The sequence below is a fragment of the Martes martes genome (assembly GCF_963455335.1).
Source record: "Martes martes genome assembly, chromosome: 3".
NCBI lineage: Eukaryota > Metazoa > Chordata > Mammalia > Carnivora > Mustelidae > Martes > Martes martes.
In genome coordinates this window covers 187,013,368-187,039,370 of record NC_137890.1, presented here as the reverse complement: position 1 = coordinate 187,039,370, position 26,003 = coordinate 187,013,368, and the positions used below count along the sequence as shown (strand labels likewise).

The window sequence follows — 26,003 nt, the reverse complement described above, 5'->3', positions numbered from 1 at the left end:
CTTTTGTCTTTTGTCCTGGTTTTGTCCTTTGTTCCTTAAAGATAGTCACCTATGCATTTTTTCCTATTTGTATCCTGATGACACGCAAAATAAGGACTTGACTTCTTTAAAGCAATTCTATGTAAATGTTTTAAATGTACATCAGCAAGAAACAAACTTGAAACCCCAGGTTCTTTAAGTCCCATCCCACACTAGTCTAGTGTGTGCTCTGCCTAAACAGCAGTCTGGCCAATGTCCCCTGTCTCCAGTCCCGTAGGTACCATGCTAACGTCCAATCTGCTTCCATCAGCTGCAAAGCCCATGTTGTCTTTACAAAAAAATGATAATGCTTGCAAAATCTTAAGACTCTGGTTTTTTAAGCCCAAATACCCATTCAGACTCAACCACCACACATAATTTATTTTATCCCTTACCCAACCCGTTCTCTTTCTTCTCTCCACCATTAACGTTATTGTTGTTTATGATAATAAAAGGCCTGCAGGTTTGTTAGAAAGGATTCGGAAAAGGCAAAAAGGTGTAAAAAGGAAACCAAAACCATCCATAATCGCCAATCCCTTGAGATACTCAGCTAACATTTCAGCATATGACATATTCCAGATTGTCAATACTGCAGATTTTTTTTATAAAAACGAGGATCATATTATCCATACTGTGTTATGATCTGTTCTTACTTAACACAGAATCTTTCGATGTTAATAAATACTAATGACATCATCACCATAGTCACTGCACAGTGTCCCACTGGGCAGCTCGTTATCATCCACCAACAGAGTCGCCGGTGGATGGGCATCCAGGTGGTTTAGAACTTGGCGATGACACAATCCCACCTGCTTTTCCAATTGCCGGACATTCTCCGGTTAGAAACACAAAGGAAGGACCTCAGTTCTTCATTTCTCACAAGTCTATGTTGATAATAAACTCAATGAGGCTTATCATTTGTCAGTGGCATCTGCGCCGACAGAATTGAAAAAGAGAAACCACAGACACGGTACTCCTTCCTTCGTCTCTCCCACCCAGCTGGCAGAAGCGAGGCCCGCAAGGCCAGGTTCATGGGCAGGAGGGCAGTGGTAGAGAGGGCTCTACGCACGCCAGGAAAAGGGACCGAATCTTAACTCAGCTGGATTCCGAGCTGGGAAAGACGTCAGGCTGGCCCAGGAGAAAACCGACATGCTTAGGGACAGCCCCGGCTTCTGCAGTTACTGCCGTCTGCGCTGCCCTGCCCACTCGGGGCCGCTCACCCATGTAGGCCGCCCAGTGCAGAGCACGCCGGTCCTTCTTGTCAAACGCGTTGATGTTCGCTCCTTTGGCCAAGAGTAAGTTGACCATCTGAAAGAAAACCAACGTGCAGATAATGTGAGTCAGAGCCACATCCAGTCGAAAGGCGGGTCCGTGAGGTCGCGGACTCAAACACGGGAGGAGGCTGGCGTCCCCGACAACCCTGTGGCTCGTGTGACAGAGGACAGGACCGAGCTGGCGGCTACTCTTTCAACCCACGGGCCATACATTTAACACCAGCTGTCACTGCCCAAGGTCTGGCGTGCAGCCAGGGGCATCTCACTCTCTAAGAGCCTCAGCAGCACGATCGGGTTCCACGTGAGGCCGAGAGGGACTCTGGGGAGATTTCTTGGGCCCAGTGAGGAGGGCGCTCACCTCCACGTGGCCGTTCAGAGCGGCGTGGTGCAAGGCTGTGCGCCCCCCTCGGTCAGAGACGTTGACGCTGCTCAGCAGGGGAATGATCACTTCCGCACACTTCACGGCCTTGTTGGCCGCTGCCACGTGCAGTGGGGTCTGCCAGTTCTTGTCCCTCGCGTTGACATCGGCCGAGTGCTTAATCAGTACTTGCACGGCTTCCTGCAACACAGGCGGAGTTCGCAGGCGTCACTGACAAATGCTCAGTCGATACTTACTGGAGAGAAGATGCTTTGCCAGACTCCGGAATTACAGGGAGGGAAGGCTCTGTGGCCTCACAGGCTGGCTCAAGCTGTATGTTCTTCTGAGAAAAGCAAGGCGATATGGGATAGAAACCAAAAGAGTGGCACAGAGGAGAACAGATTCGCTTTAGATTTCTTTTTTAGGCCAAGAGCCCAGGCACATCTTCAAAACCAAATAAACCTTCTAAGTGTTAAGTTTCTTAACACAGTGTAGAGTATCCTTAGGCCAAATGAGAGTGCTCGTGTGCAGGTGCACACACCAGGGCAAAATGTTAACAGATCAAAAGACGTCCAAGGATCATCTAAACTTGGAATGTTTGTCAATAAACCTCCACCCTCCAAAGCCAAAGGCCTCAAAGCCCTTCGGACATCCTTGGATCAGTTTATAAATCATTGGTTCTCACAACCAACCCCTTAACCCTTCCTGTGTGATCAACGGCAGTCAAGGGAAGGTCTATTCCTACCTCAACTCGAAGCTACGAGATTGATTCATCTTTTCCCAACTTCTTCCGTGTATAGTGGGGTAACTTCTTTTCTACCGTTGAGTCCCTTTACCTCTACTGAGACCTACAATTTTTGTTTTCCTTCTATTGACCTAATCAGCTTATTCGCCCCTTGAACTATTACTCTCAACCTTGGCCATGCAATGGAATCACCTGCGGGGGGTGGGGGGGGGGCTCTTAAAATTACAGATGGCTGGGGCTCCTGGGTGGCTCAGTTGGTTAAGCGTCTGAGTCTTGATCACAGCTCAGGTCTTGATCTCAGGGTCACGAGTTTGAATCCTCTGTTGGGCTCCGCATTGGGCATGGAGCCTACTTTTAAAAAATACAGGTGGCTGGTGCCATACAAGAGATTCTAACTGTCCTCAGGATTTCTGTAAAGGGGACTTTGTTGTACAGCTAGGACTGAGGACACTCTTCTGTTCCACCAAGAAAATGACAGAGCTTCTCTCAAGACAGGAATGACTGTTGGTTATTTCTCTTTACTTCTGGAGACATCCCTAGAACCAGTTAGAGGGACTACTGTATGAACATCTCAGTGCAGCATCAATAAACCAATGAAAGGCAGTGAAAGGGGCCACACTCCTGCACCCTTCATGGACCAAGAGCTTACCCCTGTCCACCTTATTCCTCACAGCCCAGAACTGTCCAACCCACTTTATCATGCAGGTACATAAAAGTGCTCAGCGAGTAGACTATTTGAACTCTTAAAATTGAAGTTTTTATCAGGGGCATAAATAATGAAGGAAAAAGAATATCCTATGGGATCCGTCACAGCAAGATATTGAGATGAACACCTAACGTGGACAGTAGAATGAGAGCGCAAAAAATTCCGTTCTTAAATTAGAGAATACAGTTTAAATGCACAGTGTGACTCCATTTAGATGCTATAAACGAGAAACCCATCAGGCCCAGGCAAACAAGCAATTTGTTCAAATTACCAAAAAGGAAAAAAAAAAGAACATATACCCCCCATCCTCAGCAAGACAATAAAGTAATGACACTAAACATTCCTGGGGCTCCCTTTAGAGTGAAATGGGTGTTCATATATTAACGCTCACCTACTACACGCAAAACACTGTAGAAGACTGAAAGAAACACAAGCCAGACTCCGTTCTAAAAGCTAGCTGGGTGAACAAAAAACAAACAAGAGAAAAGCAAAGCCACAATATAAAAGTTAAGATTTAAATAAGAAAAAGACGATACTTTTGTCAACTTTGGTCTCAAAAATTGTGAGGTTTATGCAGATACGTACCATACAATCTATTTTGACATGGGACGAAATGACTGGAACCTCCGTTTATGTTTATTTTCTTTACAAAGGAAAGCACTGTAGCTGGTATTTAACTCTGGGTTGGCCCTGTGCCCTCAGTCAGCTCCACAGAGGATCTTGCCTCGCAGGATCCGAGACGCCTTCCATGAAGAGGGGGCTTCCACATGCGGAGGGGGTGATGCTTGTCCTCCCCGTTCCTTCGCTCTGAGTGTACTGAAACGTGCAGTGATGGGCCTGCCAGATCTATCTACAGATTGTGATGTGTACGCTTAGACTAAAAGCATCCCAAGTGGGCAGGATGTATGCAAGGAACCTGATAATACAAACTCCAGTATAAATAACGTGGAGTCACAGAGCTGACGCTTCTACTTTGAGTAAAAGCTTTCTATACATTACAAGGTAAAAATAATGACAAATTTAATCAGATCTGACTAGAGCTTGGCCAAAACAGAGGAAAATCATCAGTAAGTCTATTAGTTACGTGGTTATATAAGACTATGATAAATGAAAAGCCTCACCCTAAGTCTATTGTGATACACCTGAAATATTAGCTAATAATAATAGTTTCTACATGTACTTCATAAATAAATGAGATGTACATTTGAAGATGTCTGCTGAAAAAGTTTTGCAAAGATATAGCCAAAAAGTCTGGAGATAACCATCATAAACCAATGCTAAAAAAATGGTATCATATCCTTTTCGCATATTCACAGCAAATGCCAATATATACTATCATTTTTAATAACTTTGCCTTGTATATTATGTTACTGTACTCATACAGATGCTTGCTTGGCATTACATATTACATAAATTCAGACTAGACTAACGAAACCGGAAATACACAGGAATATTTTACAAATTTATCTATTTGGACATAAGACCAGTGAGTTCGTGAAAAACTTTTTCTTCTAAGGTAACAAAATATGATTACTTTTAGAGTAACTCAGATGAGGTGAATCAGATATTACCTAGGAGAGGCCCTACTTTTATTTTATTTTTATTTATTTATTTTTTTAAGATTTTGTTTATTTATTTGACAGACCGAGATCACAAGTATGCAGAGAGGCAGGCAGAGAGAGAGAGGAGGAAGCAGGCTCCAAGCTGAGCAGAGAGCCTGATGCGGGGCTCCATCCCAGGACCCTGGGATCATGACCTCAGCCAAAGGCGGAGGCTTTAACCCACTGAGCCACCCAGGCACCCCGAGGCCCTACTTTTAAATTAAGGATGATTTGCATTTCACACAAAGTAACAAATTAAGCAAAGAAAATACATAGTTACATGCCAGTTGCAGTTTATATATAGATAAGTAATATCAGAGTTTGAGAGGGAGACTACCTGTATTCTTAAATATGCACTACCTCTAAAGATAGTTTAATCCCAGATAAATTTTTGTGTGTTTTTGTAAATAAAGCTTTATTGGAACATAGCTCCATTTATTGGTTTACATGTTATCTATGGCTGTGTTTGGATGGTAACAGCAGAGTATCTGTGACAGATGATACCACATGCGGCCATCAGAACCTAAAATTCTTACTATCTGGCCCTCGATGGAAAAAGTTTGCAGACTACCCGGGTCTAGCTCCTTGTCTGAATTACCACAAGCTGCAAATGATCAAATCTGGTTAAAATAAAATTTTGCTCTTTTCCAGCAAGGAAAAAGACTGTTTTAAGTCCAGTCTTGAAGGAGGGCAGGTCTTCTTAAGAGAATCAGAGGCCTCTGTGTTCAGCTCCTGCTCTGCCGTAGTGGGTCTATGGTGAATATGGGAGCGGGAGGTACTCAGCTGCATTGCCCGGCATAACAGAGTGAGCGATATTTGGAACTCCGTGGGAAGGACGGGGTGAGGACAGTAAGAGAGAGAGCGGTGAGAGTGCTAGGGCCCTGCAATCCAAGGCAAAGGTGCACCTCTGAGGGAGAACAGAGTCAGCTCGCCGCCAGGGAAGGGCAAGCTGATGCATCAGCCGACCAGCAGGAGCAGGCTGGTGGTTAGGCAACCCAACACGCGAGTCTCCAGGAATTCTCTGGAATCACCGGGAGAATACTAGACTTTGCATGTGGTTTCCAGCCAGTTATTTCTCTTTAGAAGGCAAGGTGCCCCCGACCAACATCTGAGTCACACCTAAAAAATTAGCCAAGGAAAAGGTTCAAGTTCGATGATCAGAAGGTGACAAAAAGAAGTGGACAGGATCTCTAATACATCTCTCTTCATGGGACCATGAAGCAAATGCCGTTGCGAGGACCAGCTTTATCACCTTTGTCTCTCCTGCCCGCACTCACTGTCATAGCTCAAGGAGGCCTAGAATAACCACTATTTCTACCTGCCTACTTTTGTAAAATGTTTTAACTGTGGCATTCCTCATTTTCATTTCTGTATCTGCTTAGGAAATGAATTGCGTTGTTTTCATCTTACTTGACAAGAAAGGGCTATATCAAGAAATTCTTATTATACAAAAGAGGGTATCTTACTTGGTTTCTAAAAACTAACTTTTTTAAAAAATGAAAATACAAGCAGTCTAAAATGATCACGGAATCAATTCACAGACATACAGGATATTAGAAGTAACGGGGGTCATCTGCTCTGACCCCTTGATTTGATGGGCAGCGTCATGTTATAGGCCAAGACAGTGATCTGTCAGCCATGCTGAGTAAGAGCCCAGCTCACATGTTTTCTCCTAGGCTCACTCGATGGACAGTATCAGCCAAGCACGCTGACATATTTTTAAATGTTAACTCACCTTATTTAAATTTTTTAATTCTGAAGTTTCGCCCTGCCAAACCTGCTTAACACACTAACAGAGATTTAATATATTACTTTAGGAAAAACAAAGCTTTGCTTTAAAAAGATCATTTCCTCTTCTAAAATTGCCTCTTTTACAAATTTTAATCTTAGAAGCACTTTAACTTGGTTTCAAGAGAGCGTGATTTTATGGCTATTTAGGAAACTCATGATTTTTGTAATCAGAAGAAGTCTCTCTTTTCTAGGAGCACACACTGGTTAAAAATTTAATGTCTAGGGGCTACTCTGACAGATATTTGCAGGATAAAAAGAAAACAAGTATGGGGGAAAGGAAGCTGAACGTTTTCTGAATCAAGAAAAGATACTTAGTGTTTCTCAAACTATCTGTGGTGAAGGACCAGTTTTTAAAAAATTATTTCAAACCCATCATGAGTCAATACTTTTGTAAAATACAATAAAAAGTGGGGCACCTGGGTGGTGCAGTCAGTTAAGTGGCTGCCTCTTGGTTTTGGCTCAGGTTGTGATCTTAGGGTCTTGAGATCAAGCCCCGCTTGGGGCTCTGAGCTCAACACAGAATCTGCTTGAGATTTTCTCTCCATCTCCCTCTGACCTTCCCGCTCATGCTCTCTCTCTCTCTCAGATAAATAAATAAATCTTTTAAAAAATATAATAAAATGTAATTAGTAGAAGAGACAAGGAGAAATTATGAACTCAATTTTTTATTATTAATTAAATTTGGCAGGCATGAAATGACTCTGTCCAAGTGATCTAAAAGTTTCTGAATGCTTACTCTTTTCATAACAGTCTTAAGACAACAGCTCATAGGCTGAGAAGGATACACACACCACACTGTGACACTGTGAGTAATGCCCCTTCAAAGCCTTTGTTTCTCTTTTAGTGAATAAACACATGGGAGAGTGCAGCATTTCTCCCGAATGGAGGCATCAGCCCAGTCAGCATTCAGCATTCGCACTGCCCACCTTCTTGGATTACACCCCCTAGAAGACTGCGCTGTATCAATCACGGGAATAATAGGGCGAGAAACTGTCATGGGATGTCACACGGAAGGGAACTGGGGACAGCATTTGCAGTCAGCTTATTTCTACTTTTTATGACCTTCTCTTTTCACAAAAGGCCACTCCAACCCTGTAATAAGAAGTAGAAACAGACCCCGTGTCATGTGGAAAAGACGAGAAGAAACAGGATGCATGTGTCTTAAAAACCGTTGCCCTTAATATTTGTTTTTCCCCTCTCGAATGTGCATCGTATTTAAGTGGTCACAAATTACTCATGGAAAAGTAATTGTTTATGACTATCCAGAGTCCTTGCAGGCTGAAACAATGTCAAATTTTATAAACTGTAAGTGGCTTTAGACTGGGGTCTGAGTCTTACACAATTTTCTGTACTCTCCCCCCAAAGCCTGGCAGGTGCCTTGGGCATACCATATACTCAATAATTTGGATAGAATAAATATATTGGTATAATCATTAGCAAACTCTCTAAGTAATAATATGCAAGTATTAACAAGACATTTACCATGGGCTGATGTCCCGGAGGCGACACTCATGTCCTGAAGACAGTTACTCTATTACTGAGATCATCTGGGGCTTTTATCCTCTATTGATTAGAACAATTTCATATTCTGTAGGAACTGCATGAATCAGTACCCAATTAATTCATTCAATTAATTGAAAATTCCTCCAAAAGTACGCATTATTAAATTAAACTCGCCCTTTATTATTAGAATTATTATTAGAGTACAATTATTCTAAAGACTAGCAGTACAAAGGGGACTCACTTTGGGATATGAAAGAACTCAGAGAGAACTACTCAAGAAGGGCTGGCTTTCAGAGGAAAAAAAGGAAACACGGTGAAACCAGAGAGGGAGACAAACCAGAAGAGACTCTTAATCTCCAGAAACAAACTGAGGGTTGCTGGAGGGGAGGGAGGTCACAGGGATGGGGTGGCTGGGTGATGGACACTGGGGAGGGTACGTGCTATGGGGAGTGCTATGAATTGTGTACGACTGATGATTCACAGACTTGTATCCCTGAAATAAATAATACATTATATGTTAAGTAATTGGATTCAAATAAATAAATACATAAATAAATCTCAAAAAAAAAAAAAAGTGCTGGTTTTCAACACTAGGAAGGCCAGATCCTGAAGTATTCCCAGTCTTCAATCGTAGCTCTCAGAGTGTGGTATACAGACCACATGTGTCAGAATCTTTTTTTTTTAAATGCAGATTTCTGGGCACAACCCTAAGCTTCATCAAAATCTCCGGAGATGAGGTTCTAGAACAGGTACTTGTGACAAGCACCTCAGATGACTGGACTCCACAGTAAATCTGAGTATGACTCATCTACAGTCCAACTAATAGGTCCTAAAATGCTTCCTTTCTTCCCATTCCAGGTACTATGTTCTGTATGTGATCATATTTTTATAACCCTAAAAATAATTTAGGGAAAGCAGTAACATTCTAGTCTCCCATATAATTTTCCTAATCCTCCTGTCTACTGGCATTTAGCTCACAGTAATGACAATGTTTTTTTTAGAGAAGGGGGGAAACATGAGTTTTAAAATTTAAACTGTAAGATAAAATGCTTATCCCACTCAGCTCTGGGAACTGTTCCTATGCTTGTTGGGACTTCTGTCTGCAGACAAAAAGTAGACCCATTTTAGGGGTTGGCACAGTTTCCGTCAGGGCGCTCATGGGATCTGAGGGAAGCCGCCGAGCATGGTGGTTAAGAGAACAGTGTCTCAAGTTACATCCTCCTCCGCTTACTGGCTGCGGCGTGTGAGGCTCGTTCCTGGACTCCTCTGAGGTTACGATTCCTAAATTAGGATGAAGAGCGCCATCAGTCTCTCAAAGAGTGGCTGAGAGGTTAAAACGGAAGCGTGCACAGAAAGAGCACACATTAAGTGCTCAATAAATGCTCACTGTGACCATATATATTCGGACACAACATCCCCAATTCTATAGCCTAAAGACAGGATACAATCATTTTTAACTCCGCTAGCCAAAAGACAGCCTCCAGAACAGGAAAGGGAAAAGTTCACCAAAGGAGCTATTCCCCGGTCACTCTAAAAGAAAATGCATGCGTGAAAGGCCAACTGCATTTGGACGTAGGCCACAGCAGGCTGTGTGCCTGGTTGTCTGGCCTAAATACCATGTCCTAGAAGACACACTTTGTACCCTTTCAGGCCCGTGTAGCACATGTAACAGTGCCTTGCATCAAGTGGGCTTCAATAAACATGTATTAAACTGGCCAGGTTCGTATGGATTTAATTCCTGTCCCCAAGGCTGCTCTTTTCCAAGAAAGAAAACCAAAAAGCAGCAAGAATAGCTAAACAGGAGAAATGATATGAAATAACTCACAATGCTTCAGAAAACTCTCCCTGTAAGGCCCAAATCTTGCTCGTCTATGTTATCTAGAACTGCACAACTTGTTCCCTAATATTCTGGCAAGAGACGCTCTTCATGTCTTCTCACAGGGGGAGCAGTTGGTGGGGGAGTTGATGAGTCAATGGACGGTGCTGCTTGGCTCCATTATTTGTTTGGCTGTCTCCTCCCTGGGCACCCCAGACATGGAGAGGGGTGGGTTCTGGATCAGGAGGATTGGGACTGGATCGGAAGGAAGCACATGGCACAGCCTGGTCAGTACCAGGAAAAGTCCTGAAGGTTTATCTCCAGAACCCAATCCACGTTGGATCATTTTCAGCGGGTATGACCCTGCCTTGTTCTACTTTCCGGTCTGTGTAGGCGCTTTTCTGTCAGGCATGGGTGGATGTTTAATCAGTAAGATGATCTGATATGCCCATTGCTATTACAAGCTCAGGAAGTAAATTTAGCAACGAACATGATTTTTCCAGACATAGAAATTGGACCATAAAATTTGCCTGGATGGAAAGAAAGGTCAGAACTCTTGACTTAAACTGATACCTCTGACTTCCACGGGTACCTGTGTTGCATACAATTTTTTTTTTTAAAGATTTTATTTATTTGTCAGAGAGAATGAGCACAGGCAGACAGAGAGGCAGGCAGAGGCAGAGGGAGAAGCAGGCTCCCTGCTGAGCAAGGAGCCCGATGCGGGACTCGATCCCAGGACTCTGGGATCATGACCTGAGCCGAAGGCAGCTGCTTAACCAACTGAGCCACCCAGGCGTCCCTGTTGCATACAATTTTGACACTCACCCTGATACTGCAGGTTCCAGTGGCTTAAATGGCTCCCAGGGCTACACTTCAGAAACAAGCTTCACATGGGTCTACCTTGCATACATGCAAGATGATTGCCACCGGCCTTCTCTGTGGTGCAGACTAGTTCTACGTTAGCGGTTGTACAGAGAATCAAGTTAACATAGCTTATGTTATTAGAACGACAGTCTTTAACGAATCACTCAGAAAACAATTGTTTAGGGGCACCTGGGTGGCTCAGCAGGTTCAGCATCTGCCTTCGGCTCAGGTCATGACCCCAGGGTCCTGGGATCAAGCCCCACATCGGGCCCCTTGCTTGGCAGGGAGCCTGCTTCTCCCTCTCCCTCTGCAGCTCCCCCTGCTTATGCTCTCTCTCTCTCAAATAAATGAAATCCTTTTTAAAAAATTAAAAAAAAAAAAAAACCATTGTAAACAAAACAATTGTTTACCGAGCAGCCAAGATCCTAGAAACACAATGACAGGCAATAGGGGCAGCACTCATTTCAAGGAACTTACTATCGATAAGGTCTTTTTAATTAGAATAGAATAACAATTTCAGGGGTAGTTTTATATTGTGTCAACTTAGCCTATGTTGGAACTGCGTTGCTCAGGATCCCCGCCCCAGTCCTATTGGCCACAAAAACACTCTTCCGGCGTTCTGAAAGGCACCACGAAAGCACAGGCTGACTGCTGTGCTGGGCATCTGTGCTGGGGCAGCTTGCCTACGTTGTCACCGACCAGCCGGAGCCACGTGGTGGCAGAAGGCATCGCTGGTGCGTCTTCAGAACTTATCTCCCTCAGTTTCTCCCACCCTTGGGCCACATGCCTGTAAGCTATAAGGTGAAGCCCACAGCAGTTTTTATCCTCCCCCAGCAGCAGACCCTGCCTGCCGACAGTGACTTCACGATCACACAGAACCCAGGGGGACAGCCTGACACAAACTTCTCCAGCAGCTCACACAATCGTGGAAGGTCTAATTACTGTAATAAATAATCTTATCTTGGATCTCCCTCGGTGCTTCTGGTCCCCTGATTGAACCCGGAACCATCAATTACCTACAATTTAGAAGCAAAGGGCTTTGAGGACAGTACAGAGTTTATAAGCCTTTCAATGAAGAAAGGGTTTTTAATTCATATTCATATAAGTAATACCGGTGTTTGCCAATCCAAGCAATGGACCGACATGCCAGCTCTCACCTGAGCGCACAGGTCCCCTTCGGCAGCCAGCTTTCAAAACACCAGTCCAAACCTTCTCTGCCGTTTCCCCATCAAGCCCGTTTCTCTTGCCTCAGCTGTGACTTAGGGGAGGCACAATGTATAGGCAGTAGCATCCAATTCAAAGGAAGCAAGAAATCTGAATTTAGAACCACCAGGCACAGAGATGTGCTCACAGTCAGTTCCAGTGATAGTTACAAAGACTCCAATATTCATAAGAAACTTTTCAACTTGTTGCAGTAGTTATTAATAGGAAGACATCCTCTTTCACAAGTTTATATATGACCCTGATTATTTACAACTCTGGGTCTGTGTTTAATTCCTTCCTGGCCAAGAGACACCTGAAAGGGATTTTTTTGCCCCAGCAAACCTGCAGAGGGAGCTGGTTCCTTAGAGAAGCAACAAACGCCTTTCTCAGATAGAAAGACTGATCCATCACTGGGTTGACTGAACTCACTCTAAAGACAGGTAAAGAAGGCAAGCTGATGGTTGCTGCAAATGGACGTGTTGAGGACTGAAGCAAGTAGCGGACCTAACAAAGGGAGAGAGCACTTGGGAAAGATCCCATAGTTCTGAAATCATCTAGTCTTCTGTCTTTCTGTCCCACTAGACTACATGCCTTCTAAGCACAAGGCCTAGAATATAGGAAGTGCTTAGTGAATTTTTTTTTTTAACTTAAAAGACCTGGCTCTTGTTAAAAGAGGAAACAAACCCATATTTTTCAGAAGATCCTTAAAAATAAATTTGCTAAAGATCACATGGTCTTAAAAGACCAGGAAATACTCCTCTGAACGAGCTGGTCTCGTGAAGCTGGTCATACCAGCTCAAGCAGCCACTGTCCCTGCTTTCGCAGGTAAAACAGAAATGACCATAAGAAGGTTCTGGATTCCCCAGAGTATAAGCCCAGCAACTTAGGATCATTTACCTTCCTCATTCCCTGGGGCCCTCAGAAAAGAGAACACAACCCACACCTTCTCTTTTTTTCTTTCTTTTTTCTTTTTTTTTAAGATTTTATTTATTCATTTGAGAGAGCATGAGAGCTAGAGCGAGAGAGAGAGAGCACACATAGAGGAAGAGCAAGAGAGATAAGCAGGCTTCCCGTTGAGCAGGGAGCCCAATGTGGGGCTCAATCCCAGGCCCCCAGGATCACAACCTGAGCCGAAGGTGGACGCCCAACCAACTGAGCCACCCAGGTGTCCCAACACAAACCACGCCTTATAAAAACTGCTCAAATCACACAGCACAGCAAGGAAGATTATGAGCACTGAGAAAAGTGTCAGGCACCAAGTATTTTGTGAAATTTCCAGACAGTTGCCAAAGAGAAAAAGCTGACCCTGACGACAGGCACCGACACTTGCGACATTAGCAGGCACCCTCGGCAACAGCACTTGCTGCCAGACAGACCTGGAGAACAGCACCTTCTCCAGTATCAGAGGAGTCACCTGGTCAAATCCGCCACAAAGACAAGTGCCAATGACAAGGGCCTCCTGGGTAAGCCTCTGGTCTCCCGGGACGGTGAGTGACCCCTCTCACCAGGCTTCAGGGCTCACAGTCACCAGCATTCCCCGCCAGCCCTCACCCACACTGGTTTTCTCTTTTCACCACCTTTACTTTCCCTGAACCAGCTGATCTGTCTGCTGTAGCTTCAACGACCCTCCTCTCAGTTCCTAAGTGCTAGACCTGACTGTATGAATCATGATCATCTAAAACCAGCATTTCCAGAATTCAAAATAAATTCTTGCTTGAGCACCTACTGTGGACCAGGCTTGGGATACACCAGGGAACAAAACACAGGTCCCTGCCCTTCTGGAGCTTCCATTCTGGTGACACGTTTGCCGACCTCGGGATGTTCATGCAGGACTGTGGGCTTCCTTTCCCTGCTGCTCCGCCTCTGTCTTCTCAGTTAATGGCCCCACCATTCCCCCAGGGGCCTCTCTTCTGTCCCACCCTCCTGAGGTCCCAAATGCTGTCAGGTTCATAATTATCCCTGTGACCACACCCCAGCACTCAGAGGACCCCCAGCCCTCTGCCATGTGACCCAGCCTCTGCTATCAGACTTACCTCCACTATACCCCTTGTTCTGTCTACATCCAGCTGAACCTGCCATCCATTCATTTCCATGTCCCTTGTCCCCTAGCACGTTTATCCCCCTGCCTCCCTCCTTCCCCTGGCCTGGTAAGTGCCTCTAAGGACCAGCTCAACTGACATCCCTTCTTGGAAGACTTCTCCAATGATGTTGCACTCATCTGCTTACCTGTTTGCCACCCCCTCTCCAGACGGAGAACTCACCGAAGTCAAGGGTCACTCTGTCCACCTTGGACTACTCCGGTCACCACCCTGCCCCCCGCCCCCCAGCACCATGCCTGGCATGCACGAGGTGCTCCAAAAAGTCAACTGTTCCATTTTGGTAACCCTCTTACATTAGAAACAAAAGCCTTTTGTTCACAAGCAAGAGTCCCTAGTTTAGCAGAAAGCATTTTTCTCTTTCTAGGGCTTGGAGGTACTAGATTAAATAAGATAATCACTCACTTCACTTCTGGAGGCAACAGCCCGGTGCAGTGGAGTCAGCCACATGTTGTCCTTGGCATTGACACGAGCTCCTGCAAGCAAAAGCACAAGTTAGAGGCATAACACAGTCAGGGGAAATTCTACTCATGTTAAGTCAAATGGAATATCTTGTGCTCTCATCTGCCTTGTACAACCACCCTATTTTGGTTTTTTTCCCTTTGTATCAGTCATGTACTTTCTAGCCACCAGACAGGAGGAGAGACCCAGTACAGTAGAAAAAATTGAAATCAGGAGCTGAAAATGGCACAAAAATTGGGTAAAGACTAGACGAGAAGTGCGATATCTCATTGGATAGGAGACACAGTGGTAAAGAGTCTGAGATTCTCCAGGAGTAGGGTCATGTAGATCCTGAAGAATGAAGAACTTTGCAGGTATATGTGTAATGTAAATATATATGCATACATACATACAAAATATATGATTATATACAAATATAAAATTTTATCTATAAAATACACAGTCACATACATTATTTTTAGTCACTAAGTAGACTTAATCTCACAGGGCACACAATGGCCTTCTTGGCAAGTTGTCAATGATGAGCTGCGTTCCAACAAAGGTCTACTAGAGGTCAGCTGGATTTTAAACCAATCTTGTAAAGTTGAGTTCGATGAGACTTGATCTGGGCTAAGGGGATTCGCAGAAATCTGTTCTATCCAAGAATCTCGATGATTTCCCTGGCACCAGCCAGATATCTTGGGAGCAAGCAGCCGGCTTCCATGGAGCTTTGGAGAGACGTAACACAAAGCCTATGCAAGTTGCTCAGAGCTCCTTCCACTCTGGGGGGGACAGACAGGTTCACATGAGCCAGAACCAGCTCACACTCAGGGATGTGCCCTCACGCTCAACTTTCTGGGAGCCGCATCACCAATCGGGGGACAAAAGCTCCATGTGAATGGATTCCAAAAGAGTAGAGAATGCCTTCCTTCCGAGATAGCCTCTCAGTTCCCCATGAGTGCAAGCCCACCACATCTATAAGTGAACCACAGAAACACCCAACATCAGCTTCCTTTTGGGGGGTTCAGGGTTTTGTTTTGTTTTTTTTAAGATTTTATTTATTTGAGAGAGACAGTGCGTGTGTGAGCATGAGTGGGGGGGGTAGAGGGAGAAACAGATGCCCCACTGAGCAAGGAGCTTGAAGCAGGACTCAATCCCAGGACCCTGAGATCATGACCTGAGCTGAAGGCAGACACTTAACTGACTGAGCCACCCAGTTCCCCCAGGTTCGGGGTTTTGATCAGTCTTTTGCTCAGATGGAAAATTTTGTGAAATAAAAGGGAAGGATAAGATAAGTATGTGTGATATCTTTGTAGATGCAGTAAGAGGAACCTATGTTAGCCTCAGGCCAACAAGGAAGGGCGCTCAGGGGGAAGAAGACTGGAGGGATGAATCAAAGGAACTAGAAAGTAGGGCAGAGGAGGGGAAGTGCGCAGGGGATGCCTCTGGAACAAGGGCCAAGAAAATGAGTCCAGTGGAAGCAGGACTGATCCATCTCTGTGCGGCCAAGGACAGCTGAGAGCTGAAAAGTAGAAACTTAGTTTTAAAAAGTAAAAGAAAAAGGCAACAGGAGACTTTCATGGGTCAGAGTGAGCCAGAGCGGCACCTGGGTGGCTCGTTGGTTAAGTGTCAGACTCTTGGTTTCCACCCAGGTCATGATCTCAGGGTCTTGAGATTAAGCCCTGCATTGGGCTCCACCTGGGCATGGAGTCTTCTTAATATTCTCTCTCTCCCTCTTCCTCTGCCCCTCTCCCCACTCACTCTCTGGGGGGGGGGGTTAAAAAAGTGAGCTCGAAATTCAGTTTAAGCCACCACCTAAAAAAGAAACGACAAATCATAGACCTTACACTATTTTTCTGTTTAACTGAAGAACAAATACCATCAACAATATTGATTCTAGAAAACAAGAACATAATACTCCCTAAAACAAAACAAAAAAATCTGTCCCCCCCACCGCCATTCTGATTTCATTGGTTTGAGATGGGGACAGGCACAAATAGTTTTTAAAAGCTCCCCAAGACCCAAGGTTATTTTAATATGCTGTCAAGGTTGAAAGCCACTGAAAAATTGTTGTTTAGTTTATCAAGCTTCAAATCCTACTTCTGCTAACTCCATCCAGGCAGCTTACCTAGGAGGCTCAAGCCCTTACCTCAATAGGCTCAAATGAAACCAGCGTGGGGATGCTAAGAATCAAAGGCAGTAGGTATCTCCCTCCCCTGGAGCAGGAAGTCCTGGGTTAACTGCTCCAGAGTGGACACCCTAAAGGGCTGGGTGCAAGTCTCCTCCCCCGGAGAAGCCTGCCTCAAGCTTCCCTTCGCTCGCCCTGTTCATTTTTAAGGAACTTCCTGTCACAAAGTCGAACCAGTCATCTGAGAGGGAGAACACCTGGGCCACAGCACACTCTAGGTCTGAGCTGCCACCTACGCATCGGCACCATGTCCTTCTCCCCACTCTAGTCATCCCTTCCTTCACCACGTTTGGAGGAAGGAACACGACGTGGAGGAAGGAACAGATGCAACACCTGCTACAGGTACCAAGTCAGCTCAGATTCCGAGCCTCAAAGTCAGCCCTGTCCGGTGGGAATGTGATGGGAGTCAGCGATGCAATGTTAAGTTTTCTAGTAGCCACATTAAAAAGGGGATAAAGAAAACAAGTAAAATTAATTTTAGTCATGTATTTTACTTAACTCAATATATCTAAAACATCATGCAATCAAGTTTAAAAATTACTGAGGGAGGGTGCCTGGGTGGCTCAGTGGGTTAAGCCTCTGCCTTCGGCTCAGGTCATGATCTTGGGGTCCTGGGACTGAGCCCCACACCGGGCTCTCTGCTCAGTAGGGAGCCTGCTTCCCCCTCTCTCTCTGCCTGCCTCTCTGCCTGCTTGTGAGCTCTGTCTGTCGAATAAATAAATAAAATCTTTAAAAAAAAAAAAGAAAAAATTATTGAGGGAATTTACATTCTTTTTTATGCAGATGAAAAATGTGTATTCAAAAATTCAAAAAATTCAAGAAAAATGGGTATTCAAAATCCAATGTGTGTTTCATCCTTACAGCACATCTGCGCCGAAACTGGCCACACATCACGTGCTCAGGAGCCACAGCTGGTTTGTGACTACCATGTTGGGCAGTGCAGATCCAAATGCTAAGCAGTAGAGGCCAGACTTGGAGACTCATTGGCTGAGGAGCTCCCTTTAGTTCTAAAGAGCTACAATTTGGGGCGCCTTGGGTGGCTCAGTGGGCTAAGCCTCGGCCTTCAGCTCAGGTCATGATCCCCTGGGATTGAGCCCCGAATCGCACTCTCTGCTCAATGGAAAGCCTGCTTCCCCCCGCTCCCGCCCGCCTATCTGCCTACTTGTGATTTCGGTCTGTCAAATAAATAAATAAAATCTTTTTTAAAAAATCAATTTATAGGGCACATGGGTGGCTCAGAGTATTAAGCCTCTACCTTCAGCTCAGGTCATGGTCTCAGGGTCCTGGGATCGAGCCCTGCATCGAGCTCTCTGCACAGTGGGGAGCCTACTTCCCCCTCTCTCTCTGCCTGCCTCTCTGCCTACTTGTGATCTCTGTCTGTTGAATAAATAAAGAAAAATCTTTAAAAAATAAAAATAAAGAGTTACAATTCTATTGTTACAGCCCAGCGACAGCTAGGAGCCTTATTCAAAGTTGCTAACATAATCTGAGCTCTTAACTCTGTACGCTAACGTGTAGTCCATTCAACACGGAGATGCTATTACAATGCCAATTTCGTAGATGAAGGAACGAAGGCCATGAGAATTAACAGGCTCCAGGCAGCCAGCTAGGAAGGGGTACATTTGAACCCAGGCAGTCTGACTTCCATGCCCAAGCTCCTGGGCACTGTGCTTCACTCCATCACTAGCCATTCAACGAAACACTGATTAAGCTTCCCTTTCACTGTCCCCATCTTTCTCTCCGTTCCTTACACTCATTCCTCTCTCCCTCTTTCCATCTCTCTCTCTTTCTCCATTTTCGTATATCTATTTTCAAGTATATATGTGTACATATTCCCTTCTTGATTTCATTTCCTTCTTTCCCACCTTTCTCCTTTTAGCGCCAAGCACTGGTTATAATAATATGAAACAGAAATACACATTTTATTATTCATAGCCTTTGAGAGAGTAAATTTTGCATTGCATGTGCATAAACTTCAAAAGCTAATGCAAGAAGAACCCCAAATGGCAAGACGCCTAGAAAAATAGGCTTCTCAAAATTCAAGAAGGAGAAGCATATGAGAGCAACATTAACATACCATTTCACACCCATCAAATTGGTGAAAATTATAAAGTAGGGCAATGCCAAGAGTTAACAAGGGTATGGAGAAATATTAAGACTTCCATACAGGCGGTGGAAGCATGAACTGGTACAACCGCCTTTGGGAAGCAGTTTGGTGCTACCTAGGAAAATTGGCAATACATGTGCCCTACTACCCAGCACCCCCCAATTGTATACCCTGGACAAACTCTCACACGTGTATAAGAATGTTCACTGCAGCATGTTCGTAACAGCAAGAAACTGGAATCTTAAGTGTTGGTCGGGAGGAAAATGGATAAATACGTTGTGGTATATTCGTACAATGGAATGCCCCCTGTCATGGAAATGGGGGGACTGACGTTTTATTTATACAGAAGCAGATGCACTTCAAAAACACAACATGAATGAACAAATGAGGTTGCAAAGTAATACCTACGGCATAATGCCAGTTATATAAAGTTTTTAAATTTATAAAAACAATTCTATACATGGTTTGTGGATGCACAGGCATGAAATAAAAATAATAAATGTGGCTAAAGAAACAGATACCAATTGTGGTTAGTGGTTGTTTCTAGGGAGGGGTGGTGGGAGAAAGGCTGAAGTATGTCACGTGGGCTCAAGTGTGTCTTCAATATTTTATTAGGAAAAAGGTATGAGGGGTGCCTGTTGGGCTCAGTTGGTTAAGCGTCTGCCTTCAACTCAGGTCATGATCCCGGAGTACCAGGATCAAGCCCCACGTCAGGCTCCCCACTCAGTGGGAGACCCTGCCCCTTCTCATGCTCTCTCTCTCTCTCTCTGACTCTCTCAAATAAATAAATAAAATCTAAAAAAATATATATATATAAACATGGAGAAAATGTTTAGATTTCTTAAAACTTGGTGTACCCAGGTATTATATTGTTCTTCATATTTTCTGTGTTTGAAATATTTACTATCAAACATTTTTAAGAAAGCTAGCACATTTGAAGTGTTATGTTTCTTCATAAAAATGGGGAGGATTGAGATGCTTTTTCTTACACTATTTTTTGTTCTCAGTTAGCGGACCTTCTCCTTGGTAAAAATAAAATGACATTTCCCTATCTAAAGTGGCCCAGTCATAGTCTCTTCCAGGATGTTCCTAAGGCTCACCCCAGGAGAGTAAAGGATTAGGAACCACAACTGCTATTGGATTTCTAGATAACCTTGGCTGCACAGTCCAATTTGAAAAGAAATTTTCAGGTTAACAATGTGTTCCTTGCTGGTCTCATTGTTACTTTCTCATGCTTCTCATTGTTCTTTCTCATCCTCTCTTCCCCCCACAATCACTGTAGCTGACCCCACAGGTAGACCCCCAGCTATAGAACAGAGGCAAGTCCACACACCCAGAAAAGGTGGGACCACGGAAGTCCATGACCACCCAAAGGTGAGCGAGCTCTAGAATCTGATGGAATCTTTCACCATCTCTCCAAATGTCATCTTATCACCTCATTTTGAATCTAAGCATCTCAACCCAGGAGCTCCTCACCAGGCAAACCACCAGGATACTAACGAGGGGCACAGTGCCTGTGTGTGGTACCTTCCCAGACCTGTACCCACCTGCTTTGTCCACTGCGTGTTGAAATCTTACCTTTAGTCTCCCTCTACCTTCTCCCCCACACCCTCACTGCCTCCCTCTCTCTCTCTCATCCTCCCTCCCTCCCTCTCTTTCTCCCTTATACACACAACCTATTTCTGTCTTTGTGTGTATGTGCACTAGAATGCTCTATAACATGTTTCTAAAGGAAGTAACTACGGGTTATTGTTAAGATGAATCCTCATGAATGTGTTATAAAAGGTTAGTTGTGAAAGTAAAATGCTGGAAACTTTGAGGTTAGACAAAGAAGAGTCAAGGGGAGAGAGTCAGTTATCACATGGTTTCACTTCCTTGTGGAGCGTAAGGAATAACATGGAGGGCACTGGGAGATGGAGAGAAGTGAGATGGGGGAAATTGGAGGGGGAGACGAACCATGAGAGACTGTGGACTCTGAGAAACAAACTGAGGGTTTTGGAGGGGCAGGGGGTGAGGGGTTCGGGGAGCCTGGTGGTGGGTATTAAGGAGGACACGTATTGCATGGAGCACTGGGTGTGGTGCCTAAACAATGAATCTCGGGACACTGAAAAGAAATTAAAAAAATAAATAAAAGCAAAAAAATAAAAATATAAATAAAACAAAATAAAAATAAAACCTGAAAAAAAAAAAGAAAAGTAACATTCCTATTTTACTTCATGTTTTGATCATATGAATAATGCATGAACGCACTGTTTTTTTTTTTTAATGAATTCACATATTTGGGTAAATTCCTCTTTAATATCATCCTCAATGCTGGACTCTTTCCACTTACTGGGAAAAAACCACTGCCCTGAGCCTGGTACATAAGCTTCCAGTTTCTTTTATCCCTTTACATGCCAATCTGTGTACCATGGAAAATTGAGAGAATTAAGGTGAGTGGTCAGTACAATATTCTTTTTGTGTGTTTAAAACATTATGCAATAATTTAAGAAAACCAACAGTGTTTTTTAAGTACGCTTTTACATAGAGTATATCAGCTTGTCATAACCTTCTGAATCTTGTCTCCTGCTACAACAACATTCTGAACTTCTGAATGTTTCTGAATTGACACTCTGAATCGTTTCACCCAACAACATATTTTTCATACCCATCTCTGTTGACACGTACAGTACAAGTCCATTCTTTTTCATTACCACGTGTATTCCAACACACAAGGACATTATATTTTTTAGATATTCTCCCCATTGATGGGTATTTCATTTGTTTCCAATATTTATACAAACAGTGCTGCTGTGAACATCCATAGTGTGATTCCTCATCCAAACATGCAAGCATTTTTCTAGGGCGGACCATCAGAAAGGGACTTCCTGTGTCATGGGTCATGCACATTTTTGGTCCTAATCCTCGGTCTCAGCCCTCCAAAGAGAGCTACTGTATGAGATTTCTTCATTTCCCACTTCCTCATCAATACTTGGTATTATCAGTCATTTAAAATACTGCAAATCTGATTGGGAGAAAATAGCATCACATTTCTCGGTTTCCCTGTTTAATAGTGAGATTGGGGATCTTCTCCAATGTTTGTTTACTGGCCATTTGCAACTCATTCTCTGAGAATTGCTTGTTCATATTCTTGGCCCATTTCCTCTATTTTGCCATTATATTGTAATAATATGTATTATATGACATATGATATATTCTATTCTATTGTTTTTTCTTATAATTTTACATTTACATTGTATTGTTGTTCCTATTGTTATTTATATATTCTGAAAACTTCCAGTTTTAAGTAGACCCAAAGTGGCATTTAATAATCCAAATTCTTTCAAGGGGAAAAATGACCCCGAGCTCGCTAAGTATCATAAAGCAACACACACTGGGTGTGTCACGAACAACCCACACCAGCATTGTTTCTGTGTAGCATTAAAGTCACTTGAGGAATGGAAAAATAATTAGAAATCTAGGAAGTGGCTTCCTTCGGTCTCCATCCCTCCACGCATCCACCTCCAGAAGGTTAAACAGCCAGCTGCCGGGAAAATCTCCTCTCCCGGAACAGCAAAATTATTATGACAAAAGCAGAGTTTATCTGACCAGGGACGAAGGCCTATTTCATCAGTGTCATCCCCCTGCCACGGGCTTCCTCATCCTCTTCCGTCCAACACGTCCAAGAGTCTTGTTTACATGTCAGAGGGAGACGTCGGAAGGTTTTGAGTTGAATATTTATAACTGATTTTTCTAAAGGAAGCTTCATGTTATTTACCTGCCTGTCAGGCGCCATTGTGCACTGAAGGACACAGAGTCTGCATGTCTAATGATTTAAAGGCAAATGCTTTTTACCCAAGGACATTTTGAAGCTTGAACATTTAAAAAAAAAAAAGTGCTAGGCTATAACTGATTCTCCAGAAACAAAGATCCAACTCAAAGTTGTCAGGCATCTACTCTAATTATAGATGAAGTATGCTTACATCGTACCCCTATTACCACTTGATTTTTTTTTATAGAGATCAAGAGTAAAGGAAACTAAGTCTCTTTCCCAAAGGCACTGTTTCTGTTCTCTTAGCCTTGTCATCTAGGAAGAAGTAAAACAAAGGAAAAAGGTGGACTAAGGGATTGAAAAACCTTACAGGCCAGAGAGAAGGACTGATTCTTAAGGCTGGGTTATCCAAAATTCGACTTTTAATTGTAGAAATAAATACGAAAGAAAGATCATAAATGAAATATGATTATAATAGAATGAAATCAGATTGCTATTGATTTTGCTTTGAAACAAACAGACCAGTACAGCCCAGGAGCCCTGTCCTTCAAAGCAACGACCTTGGAAGAGTGTATGATCATTTAGTGTTTGTGGCAATTGCTTAAAACATTCTTCAAACTCCCTTTGGACTTGCCTTTAGAGCTAGCTGACACACTCACCAGAAAACATCTCATTATAATCACACCACACTGAGGACACTAAAACCAGCACTACTTGGTTTAATCACCCCTCTTTCACCAGAAACACCTCCAAAAAAAAAAAAAAATCAAATCCAACCACAAAAGGATGAATATTTATTATGCATTAAAACATCAAAAGAATGACCTGCCACCTACTCTGATAACAATTTGCATTGAGAATGGTAGTCACCTTTTGACAAAATCACAGGAAATAATTTTACAGGAATACCACTTGTTTTTGTGGCCGATGTTCTAATGAATATCATTTTTAATGAGTAGTTACACCTCACAAACACTTGGCATATTAGAAGATGGGTACTTCCAGTTTTCTTCCTTCAGCCCAGGACTTGAACCCTTGTGCACCCCAAGTTTCTGAATGGGGTCCTCTCACCGTGCTCATCGCCCCTTGTGTTCAGCTTCCTGGAGTTCAACCCTGGACTCTTAACTCAGCCACTGATGGGTTCGCCTGGTCTCATTCATGTATCTCCAGCAAACAATTTAGCAAACTTAACCTTCTTCTGACCTTAATCCCGACTTGGCTAGTTCTCAAACAGAAGCCAGAGGCAGGGAGTGGAAATAAAGCCAGAATTTGAACTGGCGGTTGTAAGAAGAGGAAAGTTTCAAAGCTTGAATTCCACCCTTTCTACTCAGAGACATTCAGGGTTCCATCTTCCTGGCTACTAGGAGATAATGTCAGTAGGAATTGAGTGGGCTTGGGTTACACCCTGCTCTGTAAGTTAATACAACAATGGAGTACACAGCTGTAATGGGCTATTCTGGCAAGGCTAAATTATTTGTTCAACATGGGAATCATTAGCACCTCATTCATTATTAAACTGGAAAAAAGTTTGGTTGGATTCCCTGAAGCGTCAGCCGCCAGATGTAAGCTCAGAAATGAAATCATCATGCTCCTGTGATGATATTTCTTTAGGAATTTAATATACAAATTGAATTAAGGACCTTTCAGGGAAATTAAAGCCATGTGAATTCCAAGAGTTTGTCTAAGCTTCTGCAGTTGAGTAAAATTTCTAAAGCACTTCGCCCAATGCTCTCCCATACCCTAAGCCTCCCTAACTTGATATAAGGAGGAAGAGAAATTCTGTAGCACGCGCCATCCAAATTATACTAGAGAGGCTGACAGCTCAGTAATTCTGAGACCACACAGGTGTGCTAATCGAGATCTACGGAACAATCTCTCCAGGCTCTACTGGGTGAGCCCCACGAAAGAGAGGCTTCTGGACTCCATCTCACATGATGGTGATGTGAAGCCACGTTTCTCGAAAGTCAGCAGCCTGCAAATGTCTGAAGAAAACAGATGGGTCAACTTCATGCTGCAGAATTAACATCTTCCATCAGAAGTGGAAAAACGGACAAACCAAAAACCAAAGCTGGGAGTCCAAGACAAAATTTTGAATTTGCGCATACATGAACTAAGCATTCCTCTGAGAGTCTGAGATGTCTCCTAGTCCATTTGGATGGTTAGGACCACTTCAGTGTCATCCCACAAAATTCTTTATTTTACACCCCACTGATTCTGCCTACAATCTTCCACGGACCAAATTTCCACTGCCGGGGCCACCGGCCAGGTGTGTACTGGCTCTTGACCACAGTCTGTGTCTGCACCAAACAATATGTGTTTGCTTGGATCATAGCCCTGGAGCATCTTTAAAGTTGTCAGAAGGAAGGACAGGAATGAAAGCACAGGAATGCCACATAAAATCTAACCTAGGCTCCGTGCAATTGTCAGGAGCACAGGGCACACGCGTTGTATGGCACAGAATACCTGTTTCCTGGGAAAATCCACCTCTAGAACATGAACACGACAAAAGTAAGAGCCACGTGAATCATCCTGGTGTGTCACGGCACAATTCTTGGGTTTTGTTTTGTTTTTTCTACAGTGTTCCCCACATCTGTTTGAATACATGCATTAATAAGCTCCTACCTTTGCATAGTTTACTTTGGAATTCTACAGTTTCCCTTTACTACCGCAAATAAAGGCAAAACCTTAGTATAGGCCTTTTGCATAGTCTGTGGGCAGAAGTATTTCCTCCAGATTTTAATCGCCCTAGACGAAAAGGAGGAGGGGGAAATCCAGTCAGTCTGCAATCCACACTGAGACACGTGTGCGCGCTCAGATCCATTCCGGGGATTTGTCTAGCAAATACTCAAGGGAGAGAGCACATATTGGTTTTGGAAACCAGTTTGGTGAGATGTACTAAGCACACAGGTTTCCAAAAATGAAAGCACTGACATTTCTAAATCCAATGAGATATTTAAGAAAATAAAGAGAATAATAGCACAAAACCACGTTTGCCATATTTGCTTCCAATCTTTTTTAAAGAAAATATTTTACAGAGTTGTAGTCTCTTTTTTACCCTTCCCTCTCTTACTCAACCACCCCTCAGAGGTAACCACTATCTGGAAATTGATATGTTTCCTTTCCTTCCATGTTTTATTACATAGTCATAGTCATGTGTCCATAGATAAAACATAGTATTGTTTTGCCACAATTTGCCAATTTAAATGTATATAAATACAAACATACATTTGGCGTTTGTTTGTGTAGGCTTTAAGGAATGAGTTTTGTTTGTTCATTTTTTTTAACAATGAAAAAATGCAAAGATATTCACACCTATTGAATTCATCTATAATACTGGGCCTGATTTGTCAGAAATCAGACTTTCAAGGCAACATAAATGTTTTACGGAAGACGTCATTTTCCATTAAGAATAACCTCTTGCATTGTTTTTTGTCTACTGATAAAATCGCTGGTCAAATCCACTTCCACGAGCACAATAAAGAAATCTGTTTGGGTTCGCTGAAGTAGTTGGTCTAGTGATTGAATTTGTAGTCACTGAACT

General features: G+C 43.4%; 1 protein-coding gene across 1 annotated transcript in view; it reads right to left on the bottom strand.

Annotated features, from left to right (window-relative positions):
• Positions 1–26,003, bottom strand: part of ANKRD44 (ankyrin repeat domain 44) — a 316,406-nt gene that overhangs the window by 128,869 nt on the left and 161,534 nt on the right. Inside the window, exons 4-6 of the mRNA XM_080798591.1 lie at positions 14,381–14,451; positions 1,651–1,851; positions 1,239–1,326 (exon numbers count right to left, since the gene is read on the bottom strand). Of these exons, the coding sequence (XP_080654717.1) occupies positions 1,239–1,326; positions 1,651–1,851; positions 14,381–14,451 (360 nt within the window). The remainder of the gene's footprint in view (positions 1–1,238; positions 1,327–1,650; positions 1,852–14,380; positions 14,452–26,003) is intronic.